Source organism: Cnephaeus nilssonii (assembly GCF_951640355.1).
Source record: "Cnephaeus nilssonii genome assembly, chromosome: 14".
Lineage (NCBI taxonomy): Eukaryota > Metazoa > Chordata > Mammalia > Chiroptera > Vespertilionidae > Cnephaeus > Cnephaeus nilssonii.
In genome coordinates this window covers 3738785-3751378 of record NC_137085.1, presented here as the reverse complement: position 1 = coordinate 3751378, position 12594 = coordinate 3738785, and the positions used below count along the sequence as shown (strand labels likewise).

Sequence of the window (12594 nt, the reverse complement as noted above, 5' to 3'; positions counted from 1 at the left end):
GCCGTCATCTCTGGCCCAGCCCCTTGGATCAGCCTTGGCCAGCCATGTGGCCCCTGCATATTTCCCAAACATTCCCCGAGCGAGCGACTCTCAGTGCCCGCCCTGGGGAGACCGGTGTGAGGCACACGAGGTCCCTGCCCCACCACGAACTCACAACCCTCAGCTCCTGCAGACCCCCTGCAGGATGCAGCCCCAGCTCATCACCATGGTGCCCAGCACCCCATCACCCGGCCTCTGCACCCTGCTCCCGCCTCACCCTCCAGGACCACGCCCCACCCAGAGCTGCACACACAACAGACCTGCTCACCCGTTCTCAGCGCTGGGCCTCTGCGCACACCACGCCTCCTGCCCGAGTGCCCTTCCCCTACTCCTCCTTGATGACTCAGTTTACTTGTCCCCTCTTCCAGGAAGCACCCTCCACTCAGGGCAGAACTAGGCACCCCACCCTCCCTGCACCCCAATACCCCACCTTCCACTCAGGGCAGAACTAGCCACCCACCCTCCCTGCACCCCAATACCCCCATGGACCACTTTCTGTTCCATCCTGTCCGGCTCTTCATGGAAACCTCTGCTAAGTCCCCTCTAGTGTCGTCTCTAGCGTCTCTTGATAAGAACAGAGGGCTTTTCTCCTTTGATTTACTAACTTTAACGACGGGAGAGAAGAGGCATCGACTGGGAGGCCTCTCAGTGATGTTTGCGATGGACCAGGTGCCTCCTTCGGTCACAAACACCAGGTTGGAATCTCTTTGCTTTGAGAGCAGAGAGGGGTGGGCAGCAGAAGCACTTCTCAGAGGAGCGGGAGGAACCGTCCCACTTCCTGCCGGAAAGAGGTGTGTGCACGGGGAAGGCCGAGGTCCCCTTCTATCTCAGGACCAAACAGGGACAGGGGAGCAGTTTCCCTTCCAGGACCAGCCATTGAAACTCACAACAGCGACAATGAAGCTGTACCCAGACCAAGCTCAAGGCTAGGGACGGCCCCCCCACCCAGGGACCCCCTCCCCCGCCCCCCTTCCCCACCCAGGGCCAGGGAAGGGCCACCGGGGCTGCTCCGAAGCCGGGCACTCCCGGGAGCGTCCGCCAGATGGGGTCAGCGCCCAGGGGCTGAGCGGTGCTGTCCCCGCCGTCGGTCCCTCCCCACCGGCCGCGGGTCCCGCCCGCCAGGGGAGGAGGGCCCTGGCGCCCCGCTCGGTCTGCGCCCACCAGGCTGAGCCGCCGGAGAGCCGGGCGCGCACGGCCGGGAGCGCAGGGCGCAGGGCGTCGGTGCGGGGACCATGGCGGCCACGCTCCTGCTGGGCCTGGCGCTGCTGGCGCCGCGGGCGGCCGGCGCGGGGATGGGCGCGTGTTACGACGGCGCGGGGCGCCCGCAGCGCTGCCTGCCCGAGTTCGAGAACGCGGCGTTCGGCCGGCTCGCCGAGGCCTCGCACACGTGCGGCCGGCCCCCCGAGGACTTCTGCCCGCACCTGGGCGCGCAGGGGGGCGCCGGGGCGCCGTGCCAGCGCTGCGACGCTGCGGACCCCCAGCGCCACCACAACGCCTCCTACCTCACCGACTTCCACAGCCAGGACGACAGCACCTGGTGGCAGAGCCCGTCCATGGCCTTCGGGGTGCAGTACCCCACCTCGGTCAACATCACTCTGCGCCTGGGTAAGCGGGGCTCCGGGCACCACCGCCATCCACCTCTGTCCCCACCCCATCGCGGGCCACAGGCCCCGCTGCTGCGCCCCTGGGTTGGCGGTAAAACCCCGATATGGGTGGGGGCGGCTGAAATCTCCCCGGAGCTGGAAGGAGAGGCGTGGGTGCTACCTGGGGCTGGAGGCCTTGACTTGAGCTTTGGAGGGGCCGGAAGTCTCCCCCGAGCCCTTTACAGAGGAGTGCATCTGGGTGCCCTGGGATGGCGGTTGTGGGGGTGAACTGGTCTGCCCCCTAAGGCAGGAGCCTCATCTTGGGGCTTCTATCCCCTTTGGGGCCTGGGTGAGTCCCTGCCCCGGGACGGTCCAGCCTCTGAGCAGGAGCCGGGCTTCATGCTGCTGGTGGGGAGCTGGACCGGGTGGCATGGCTTCTCTGCTCTGCCCGGGCCCCTGCACCCACCCAGGCCAAGGGGCGGGAGCCTAGATCCCTGGGATTCAGGACCCAGAGTCTGGACCCAGCCCTTTGCTCGGGGGCCTCCCTCACTGCGGGACCGGGATGCCCCTCCCCCCTCCAAGCCCAGCCCAATCCGGGACCTCCCGGCCCTGAGCGAGGTACGGGACCTGTTGCTGCCTCCCCAGCCTTTTCGGGGAGGGGTGTTTCCACTGGCCCCACTTCCTTATCTGCGGGTCCACAACCTCCCCAAGCTTTGAAAACGCAAAGCATTTTTATAACTTATTTTGGCTGCTCAGGGTGACCTGAGGCTATTGATAGACCTTGTGTATTCAGCTTAGAGTGAATATTCATACATTTTGCTGCTGAAATCTCCTTAGAGTACAGCCTGTGGCCCCAGACCCCACTGGGGTGTGAACAGAGTGCAGGCTTATCTCTCTAAACTCTGAAAAGTTTGGAATTGCAAAACACATCTGGACCCAAGCGGTTTGGAGGAGGGGTTATGGGAGTGCATCCCCATTTTTCAGACGAAAACAGTGAGGCTCAGAGAGGTTAAGTGTTTTGCCCAACGGCACACAGCTGCTAAGTGCAGTCTGGATGTGAACATCTGTGTGCAGTATATCCAAGGTCAGAGCAAACAGTCCTTGACATGAGCTTTGTTGATAGAGCAGGCTCTTCCTAGCCCTGGGGCAGTGCCTTGGGGCCGTGACGTTCAAGTGAGGTGGGGGCGCCGGGCCCGTCAGCAGAGCATGCGGTGCTGGCTGCGACCCCCAAGAAGCTCCATTCTCTGGGCCTTGTCCCCTTCCCTTAGCCTGTCGGGACCTCGAGGTGGGACTTCTAGATGGGCGTGGTCTCTACCCAGACAGGGCGACAGGAAACCAACGGGGGAGGAAGGTTGCGGGGTGGGGTGGGGGGGGAGGCGGTGGCTGGACGGGGCTGGCAGGACCCCAAGGCCACAGGGGAAGGAATCTGGGACAGGATGGGAGGTGTGAGGGAGACAGGCTGTTCCATGACAGAGCATGCGGGTTTAGCTGACGTGTTACATGTGTCGGCGGAACCCAGGGGCGGGCAGGAGGCTCAGCCGGCACCACCAAGGTGGGGGGGCCGGGCGGTGCCTGGATTTGGGGGCAGTTCCATCTCCCCCGAGCTGGCTGTGGGCCGGGCCTGTGCTTGGCTTTGTGGCCTCCTTGGACTCCGCCTGGAACGCTGAGCGGTGGGGAGTCCCAGCCCTTCGGAACCAGGGGACCTGCGGCTGAGCCCCGCACTGAGCCAGGCCTTACCCTCACTCACCCCCGTGTGCGTGCACACCGGCGAACCTCACCCTGCACCCGTGTTCTTCCACCGTGAGCACAGCATCAGCATGTGGACAGGGAACGAGAATGAATGAATGAATGAATGAATGAATGAATGACAATGTCACCTCCTCCATCTGTGCTTCCGGGGGTCAGAAGAGGGTACAGCTCTAACCGGTGTGGCTCAGTGGATAGAGCATCGGCCTGGGGACTGAAGGGTCCCAGGTTCGATTCCGGTCAAGGGCATGTACCTTGGTTGCGGGCACATACCCAGTAGGGAGTGTGCAGGAGGCAACTGATCGATGTTTCTCTCCCATCGATGTTTCTGACTCTCTATCCCTCTCCCTTCCTCTCTGTAAAAAATCAATAAAATATATATTTTTTTAAAAAAAGGGTACAAATCACACAGCTCAGGCCCCGCACAGCCACTGGGTGGCAGCCAGCCCCTCCCGTGCCTCGGTCTCCTCTCTGTGAAATGGGGATAAGAGTTGCCGCCTCCTGGCACTTATTCGGGCTCCTGAGCTCAGGGCGGTCGGCCGGGTGCTCCCCGGAGCTGGGACAGTCCTTGCGTGTGACCCACGTCGCTCTGCTGAGAGCAGCTCGGGCTGAGGTTCCCTGGGGGGGCCCCTCCGAAGGGATTGAGACACACTCGCAGAGTTGGCCCACTTTGGGTCCCGTGGGCCTTCGGTTTGCTCCAGGCGAAGCCGTGGTTGCGTAACATCGGGGAAGAAGAGGTCTGGGGAAGTCACCATGTTCCCAGCGAGGCCCTGTCGTCAGGCGAGGTGGCCTCTCCCTGCCGCTCTGCTGGGGGAGGGAGAGCGGGTGCCGCTGGCCTCTCCTTGGGGGAGCGGGTGAGGGGCAGGGAGGAGAGGCCGCGGCCAGCCCCCTGGTGGAGGTCGCTGCTTTCCCAGCCCCTCGGCTCAGACATCTGTTCCCGATCCGGCTGCCGCTGAGCCTTCCTGTCGGGGATGAAAGGCAGCGGCGGGTCTGACGGCTCCTGGCCCTTCGCTGAGGCCTGGAAGAGGCGGGCTGGGACCTGGTGGGGGGTGGGGGGTGAGGGGAAGGTGGATGGTCATCAGCGGCAACAGGCATGAATCAGGGGGCTCTCACCACATGCTGAGAACCCCGCTGAGCTGGCACCCCAAATCCAGCACAATTTGTTCTTCCATAGCAGGGAAACTGAGGCACTGAGGGTGAAATCAGGGTCACACGGCCATACCTGGCAGACGCCGGGGCCCTCCCCACTGCCCTGCACCTGGGAATGACACACGTCCCGGGCAGTTACAGGCGAGGGGATCCAGCTTGCGTTTGGCCGGGGTTGGGGGGATCTCTTTGTCCACTTTCTTGGATTCCTGGGGACCCCCAGCAGTGACAGGAAGACCCTCGAGTCTCTGGTCTCTGAGCAGATGTGTCCCGAGCCCCCAGAGAAGGGGGCGTTGCAGGAGGAAGGTGGGTGGGTTCCTGCCTGCCCGCCCCCAGCCGGCCCCCACTGCCCGAGCGCAGGTGGCTGCTCCCTGCACCCATCCAGGCGTCTCCGGAGGCTGTGGCGTCCGGCCTCCGAGGACTGAGGACGGGCTGGCCAGGAATGTGACGGGATTTATGCTCCGGGGACACGCCAGGGTGAAGGGCCCTGCCGGGATCTGAAGGATGGCAGGAGGCGGCCTGAGCATGAAGGACATCTCAGGTCAGGGGACAGCCCGGAGGCCGGGAGGCAACAATGGGACCCGCTCGCTGGGGCTGGCCAGCGGGAGGCCCCCGAGGGGCCCGAGGCCGGCTGGGTCTCCTGAGCTTTGGCTCCGCGGCGTCTTCCTGTCGAGTGGGTGGCCCTGTTTGCGTTGGCTGAGCCCGGCGCTGGGGGCCAAGTCCTCCTTCCTGCTCCCTGGGGTTCTGGCTGGAATGCGGGGCCCCAGGCAGGTCTGGAGGTCAGGACAGCGGTCCTGGTCAGCCTCCACCCTCAGAAGCAGCCCCCCCTTGACCCCAGGGCCCAGCCGGCTCCGGCCGCCAGGACCGACACAGGCGTTGCAGGAGGGGGAAGGCCAGGAAGGATGCAGACACCTCCGGACCCCCCTACCCACCCCCACCCCACCCCCACCCCCTCCCCCTTCACGGGGCTGGGAAGGGTCTCTCCTCCTGCTCTTTGCACATGTGATGGCACTTGGCTGTAGAGTGTCTCTTCCCGCTTCCTTCTGGACAACCCGTATCTCCTTCGTAAGCAAGGGAGGCCGCCTGTCTCTGCACCAAGCCCTGCTGACGCAACTGTGGACGGTGCTGTCTGCCCCACCCCGTTTAGGGGTGGCCTCCTCCGGGAAGCCCCCCTGGATTGGGCAGGGGGCCAGCCTGTGCGTTCCTGCAGCCCCTCACCCTTCCCCATCACCGTCGGGACTGTGCCGCATGGTGGTTCGGGTTTGTGTGTGTCGGCCACGCCCCGAGCTGCGGAGGGAATGCCTGTTTTCACGGCTGGACCCCAGCACCCAGGGCCGGCCCCCCGCGCAGTGGTGCCCCGTGAATGTTGGCCTGGCCAATGAATGGCTTAACAGCTGACATTTGATCATGTGCATGCTACATGCCTGGGACTGTTCTACGTGCTTTGCAGGCACGTACTTATGAAAGCCTGTTATTGTTACGCCCGTTGTAAAAATGGGGAAACTGAGTCACTACTTTCAAGCCGCTTACCCGGTTAATCGGGGGGAGGTTAGGTATGTGGCCAAGGCCGCAGAGCTGGTCAGTGATGGAGCCGAGATATGAACCCCAGCATGTCACCGCGGCACTTTCCCTGGGAACAGGGAGTGAGCGAACACGCGCGTGAGTGAACGGCTCCCTAGCCTTCCAGGCACACCCATTCTCCTAAGCCGTGGCCTTCCCAAGGGCCCTCCTCCTGGCCCTGCCGGCTCCTGCGCCCCCAGCTCCAGCCACTCCCCCCTCCTCCCTCCCCCTGCTCCCCCATCCCCATGCCGGCCTGCCGCCAGCGGCCTCCTCCCCAGCCCACGCCCCTGACGTGCCTGTTGGGATTGTGGTCGGTATTCGGGACGCCACCTGCACTTCTCGCCAGTCTCCCACCTGAGCCCTCGCCCAGGTAATCCGAGCATCCTTGGACGTCACACACGACCTCAAACTTAGGGTCCAAAAGTCAAGGCCGCCCTGTTCGTAGCAGTACTGTGCGCAATAGCCAAAGAGTGGACGCACCCCAGTGTCCACTGGAGAATGAACACGCAAAGTGTGGGCTATTCAGACAACGGACTCTCACTCAGCCTTCAAAGAAAGGAGATCCTGACGCCTGCCACGGCCCGGACAGGATGCCGAGTGAAGTAAGCCAGGCACAGAAGGACAGATACGGTGTGATGTACTTATACTAGAGGCCCAGTGCACGACATTCGTGCACAGGGGGTGGGAGGGGGCGTCCCTTAGCCAGGCCTGCACCCTCTCGCAGTCTGGGACCCCTTGGGATGTAGCAGTGCGCCAAGCGGCAGGTGGCCAGGGAGGAGCCCGGATCGGGGCTGGGCGCCGGGCAGCTCGCGCTCCTCCCAGTCCACTGTGACTGCTGCCGCCGCTGAGAGAGGCTCCCGATGCCGCGGCAGCTGCGCTCGCCAGCCGTGAGCCTGGCTTCTGGCTGAGCGGCGCTCCCCCTGTGTGAGCACACTGACCACTGGCGCGGGGGGGGGGGGGGGGGGCAGGCAGCTCCTGCATCGAGCGTCTGCCCCCTGGTGGTCAGTGTGCATCATAGCGACCGGTCGTTCTGGTCACTTAGGCTATTATAGATGATGCCCCTAGAAGAGTCCAAATCATAGACAGAGAAGGTAGAATGGTGGGGGCCGGGGCCTGGGGTTGCAGGAGTGGTCGTGAAATTGGTAGTTTCATTTGGGGAAGATTAAGGGAGTTTGGAGGCGGGTGGGGGCAGTGGTTGCACAACTGTGTGAATGTACTTGATGCCGGTGACCTGTGCACTTACAATGGTTAACACGGTGACTTGTATGCTGGGCTTTTAAAATGAAAAAGCGCGGCACCCTCTCCTCCCCTCGTCTCTCCAGGTGCTGCGGTAAGAGCTCAGGGGTCACTGTGACTCTTTCTCTGCCCGTTGACTTCCTCACTGACCAGATCCCTAGCTCACTCTTTGGAATGTTCTTTGTGTTTGCCCTCCTCTGCGTTCCCTCACCCCTCCTCAGTTCCCTGATTTATTGGAAGGGTCTTGAAAGTCCTGCCACCTCTGTTTGCAAACTTGTCGTTTGTATATTTCAGTCACGTCTCAGTTCAGACCAGACCCCAGAATCCTTCTTAACGCAAAGCTCTGGGCAACAATCCTATCTAATAAAGAGAAATATGCTAATTGACCATCACGCCTTCACAAAGATGGCGGCGCCAACAGCCAATAAGGAGGGAATATGCTATTTGACTACCACTCCCTCAAAGATGGCGGTGCCCACAGCCACAAGATGGCGGTGCCCAGTCCCCTCAGCCCCACTGGGGCGGCAGGTGCACGGCACGGCCGGGCCCGCGCCCAGGTGGGTCCAGCGCATCGCGCGTCTGCCTCCGGAGTCCCCCAGTCCCCTCAGGCCCCCAGCTGCCCAGGGCTGCCCGAGGCTCAGGTAACCAGGGCCGGCCAAGGCTTGCACTGCCGGCAGTGGCAGCAGCAGAGGTGTGATGGGGGCGTCGCCTTCCCCTGATCACCGGGTCGCCTCCTGCCCCTGAGGGCTCCCCGACTGTGAGAGGGGGCAGGCCGGGCTGAGGGAACCCCCCCTCCAGTGCATGAATTTCCATGCACCGGGCCTCTAGTGTCAGATAAAGCCTGTTCACTCTCTCCAGGTTAGACAATAGGCTTGATACTCTTGATCCACGTTTGGGGTTTAGACTCTCAGCCCAAAGATGAGAGAAGTGTGATGGGCCCAGCAGCCCTGCTCCAGCCAGGCTCTCCTGGTGCCTGGCACTGTGGTCATGGGGGTTCCCCGTCACCTCACCTGCCAAGAGCTAGGGCGGGAGCGGAGGACGGGAGCCGTGGCGGCAGATGGTGGAGCTGAGGGCCCTGCTGTGCCCACCCTGTCGGCCGGCAGCAGCTCTCTCCACCTGGTTCTAATGCCCAAGGCGGGCCGGGCAGCCTACCCACGCACTCCCAGCTCGGCTTCCCGCCCTGCCCCCTCCAGCCCCACCCCCAGGCCGTGCTCCCCAGATGGCTCCAATTAAAGGGCTTTGTTTGGTTTCCATTCTCCCAAAATAAGCCTCCCTGTGCCGAGCTCCTCTGCCCGGCGTGCGGATGTGGGCCGGCCCGGCTTGGTGACTGGCTGTCCCGCTGTCACTCCTGACGGGCCCTGTGTCCCAGCTGCCGGGAGAGGCCGCTCCTGACGGGCCCTGTGTCCCAGCTGCCGGGAGAGGCCGTGGCTCAAGGAGCTGGCTGGGTGGCCGCCTTCGTGGGCACCAGCACCCCCTTCCCAGGCAGCCTGGACGGAGGGGCGCCGGTTCAGAGCAGCGACTTTGGGGAGACAGGCCTGCCGCTGACTAGACTCAGCTGTTTTCTGCGTGATGTTGGGCAAGTCCCTCATTAGTAAAACGTGCACAGCGATGGGACTGTTTGGGGACGTCTCTCAAGATACAGTGTGCACAAAGCACTCAGCAAGGTGCCTGGCACACAGTAGGTGCTCCCTCAGTGCTGGCTGTTTGCGGTCAGGGCTTGCAGACACACTTGTGGCCGTATCAGCCACGTTGTTGGGCCTGCCTGTCTCAACGTGGTCACTGGATCATAAACCCCTTGAAAGTACAAATCGTGCTTCGGCCTTCCTCACGCGTTCGGCGGGCACTTAGTGAGCACCTACTATGTGCCAGGCGCTGTGCTCAGCACGAAGGATTCACAGCCCTTGTCCCAACCAGGGGGTCAAAGACGAGTGGGAGAAATAGGCAAGTGTTTACATAACAGGGTGCGGGAGCCCAGGGGGGCTGGGGGAGCCCAGGGGGGCACCCAGACCCCCCACTTCAAGGATGCGTAGCCTTCAGCCAGGAAAGTCCGTGGGAGGAGGGCGTTCTACACCCGGCAGAGGGAGGCTGGGGCATGTGGTCGGTTCGCTAAACCAGTGGGATGAGCAGGGATGTGTGGGAGCCAGCCGGGTGAGGAGTGGAGGGAACAGCATTCCGGGCAGAGGGAACAGCATGCTGGGCAGCCGGCGGGTGGGGTGGGTAGGTAATGCCAGATCCATGCTCTATCACGCAGTGTGGTCCCCGTTTACATATGGGGATGACATTTTGGTCCAGCTTTCCTGCTGGGAACACACCGGAATCAACCTCACCCTGAAGCGCCATCGGCCCCCCGGGCTTGGAAGGGTGTTTAATTAAATTTAATTCTTGTTGCTGCTTAGAAGACCTTGGTGTGTGTGTGGGGGGGGGGGGGGGGGGGGGCTCCCAGCCTTCAGATTGCCTTTGGCAGGAACCTTTTCATCACAAAGCGAGGATTAAGTTGCTTTCTTGCCTCTTCTAAGGAACTCTTGCAACAAAAAGTGCCTGCTGGGCCTCTGTGATGTTCCGGCACCTTCTCTCACCTCCAGGCGGGGCGCGGAGGAGGACACGCAGCCCGATGTTTGCATGAAATCCCAGTGACTGTCTTTTTCCGATCACGATCAGGCGTCTAGCTGCCAGCTACCTTTTAAGCGGCTCCAGCTCCCCTCCCCTGCGGGAGGGCTCTGGCTGTTAGATGTTTACCGGGGAGTCTGGCGGACCTGCCCCCCCGCCTTCCTTTCCGGGGCGTGAGCGCACATCTGGGACAAGCCCCCACCTGGTTCCCCGTGGAGCCGGAGCCGCAGCAGCCACCAGGCCGCCGACCTTGGCTCCGACCTTGGCTCCGTGACCGCGCACGCGTCTTCCGGGGGACGTGGGTTCCGGTGCCAAGCTGCGCGCAACGGAACTTTGCAAAACATCGAACGTGGCAAGCCGGTCGCTTAAAAAAGATTTTTTTTTTTTAAATGTGTTTTCTCCAGCTTTTAAATTAAAACAGGCTTCATGAGAGAAAATCGGGGAAATGCTGAACAATGATGGGAAGACGCCACTCTGCCCCGAGGACGGTCACGCCTCCAGTTTGACGTTTCTCTTTTCTGCCCCATCTTTAGGGCCTTTTCGGTATAATTAGGTGGTCCTGAAGGGTGAGTCTCGTGTCTCTTTCATCCCACATTCTGACTTAGGCTTTGCACGTTGGAGACTAGTTGCCGGCCGTTCCAGGGGCCGCCGTCATCGCTGAGTTGACACCCTAATTTATGGATCCCTGGTGGTTCCAGGGTCCCCCTCGGGGACCGCGTTCATGCACTTGGGTTCCTTCCCGTGTGCGAATTCCTAGAGCGGGGACTCTTGTGCCAAAGGCCAGGAACATGGTTATGGCTCTTTATCCGTGGCACCAAACTGCATTTCCAAAGGGCTGGAATATATACACGCACAGAGGTAGATAGATATACTTATAGATATTCTAAGTTTTCTTTCATTGAGGTAAAACATGTGTAACATGAAATTTGCCATCTTAACCAATTTTAGGTGTCCAGCTGAGTGCCGTTAAGAAAGGAGCATTCAGTCCTAGCCGGTTTGGCCCAGTGGCTAGAGCGTCGGCCTGAGGACTGAAGGGTCCCGGGTTCGATTCCGGTCAAGGGCACGTACCTCTGTTGCAGGCTCCATCCCTAGCCCTGGTCAGGGCATGCGTGGGAGGCAACCAGTCGATGTGTCTCTCTCACATCGATGTTTCTCTCTTTCTGTCTCTCCCCTCCCTTCCACTCTCTCTAAAAATCAATGGGAAAACATCCTTGGATGAGGATTAACAACAAGCAAACACACAAAAGCACACAACGAAAAGCACTCACATGGCTGGGCAGCCGTCACCGCCGTCCATCCGCAGAACCTCCTCATCCCCCCAAGCGGAGGCTCTGTCCCCTCCAAACACTCACCCCCAGGCCCTCCCCCAGCCCCCGGCACACCGCCTCCTCCCGTCCCTGTGCGTTGGGCTCCTCTGGGGGCCTCAGGCAAACGGGCAGCGTGTGGCTTTTGGGGACTGGCTGGTTTCCCCCGGCACCTTGTCCTCAGGGTTCGCTCCGATGGAAGCAGGTATCCGCAGTTCCCTGCTTTCTGAAGCTGAGACGTGAACAGCCCGTGGGGTGGATGGACCACATTCCGTGGGTCCGTCCTCTGTGACGGACACTGGGGTTGTGCTGTGAGCGATGCGGCCGTGAACGTGGGTGTGCCTGCCGCCAGCGCCTCAGGACCCGGCCTCCGTTCTTTTGGGTGGAGACCCAGAAGGGGAATTGCTGGGTCACATGGTCTTTCTATTTTCACATTTTTGAGAAACTTCCAGACTTTTGCTTTGCAAATGTACCATTATACGTTCCCACCAACAGTGCACAGGGTTCCGGTTTTTCCACATCCTCACCAACACTTATTGCCTTTTTAAAATAAAGTGATAACCATCCTAATGGATGTGAGGTCCAGTTTATAAAACTACGTAACAGCGTTATGGAGATAGAGCAAATTCACCATATAATTCACCCGTTTAAAATGCTCAACTCCGTGGCTCTCAGTGTATCTGCAGGGTTGTGTACCCATCACCACAGCCAGGTTTTGAAAATCTTCATCACCCCGAGAAGAAACCCTGGACCCACTAACGTCACCCCCACCCCGGGACCCCTCCTCCCCCAGCACGTGACAACCACGAACCTACTTGCTGTCTTCATGGATTTGCCTACTTGAGACATTTAATATAAGTGGCATCATATGTAATAGGTCGTCTTTCGTGATTAGCTTCTGTCATTTATCGTGATATTGTCAAGGTGCATCCGTGTTGTAGCGTGTGTCGGTACAGCCGGCCCCCGCCTTTTGACGGTTTGACTTACAATTTGCCAGCTTCGCGATGGTGCGAACGAGACACGCGTGGAGGAGAAGCCCTGCTTCGAGTTCCGAGTTTCGCTCTTTCCTCGGGGCCGGCGAAGGGCGGCGGGACGCCCGAGGTGCGGGGCAGGGCCGCGAGGGGGCAGCCCGCGTCGGCAGTGTGCGGCGTTGCCGGCGTTTTCGGCTGCTGTGTCTTGCGGTTTTGCGTGCCATCGTGTCGTTCTCCTGCTTCTGGTGGAAAGAGGAAGGCAGGGGCTCTTGAGAAGAAACTCGGGTCACTGCCCCGCTGCGGGCTAACGGGAGTGCGTGAGCACGTTAAGGTGCGTTAGGCTGAGCTGCAATGGCAGGTGGCTTAGGGGTGGGTAGTAAATGCATTTTTTTTAAAATATAT

General features: G+C 61.1%; 1 protein-coding gene across 1 annotated transcript in view; it reads left to right on the top strand.

The window, feature by feature from the left end:
• Positions 1-1205: 1205 nt before the first annotated feature.
• The window catches only part of LAMC3 (laminin subunit gamma 3), a 53067-nt gene continuing 41678 nt past the window's right edge, over positions 1206-12594 (top strand). Inside the window, exon 1 of the mRNA XM_079789607.1 lies at positions 1206-1644. Within this exon, the coding sequence (XP_079645733.1) occupies positions 1272-1644 (373 nt within the window). The 5' untranslated portion in view covers positions 1206-1271. The remainder of the gene's footprint in view (positions 1645-12594) is intronic.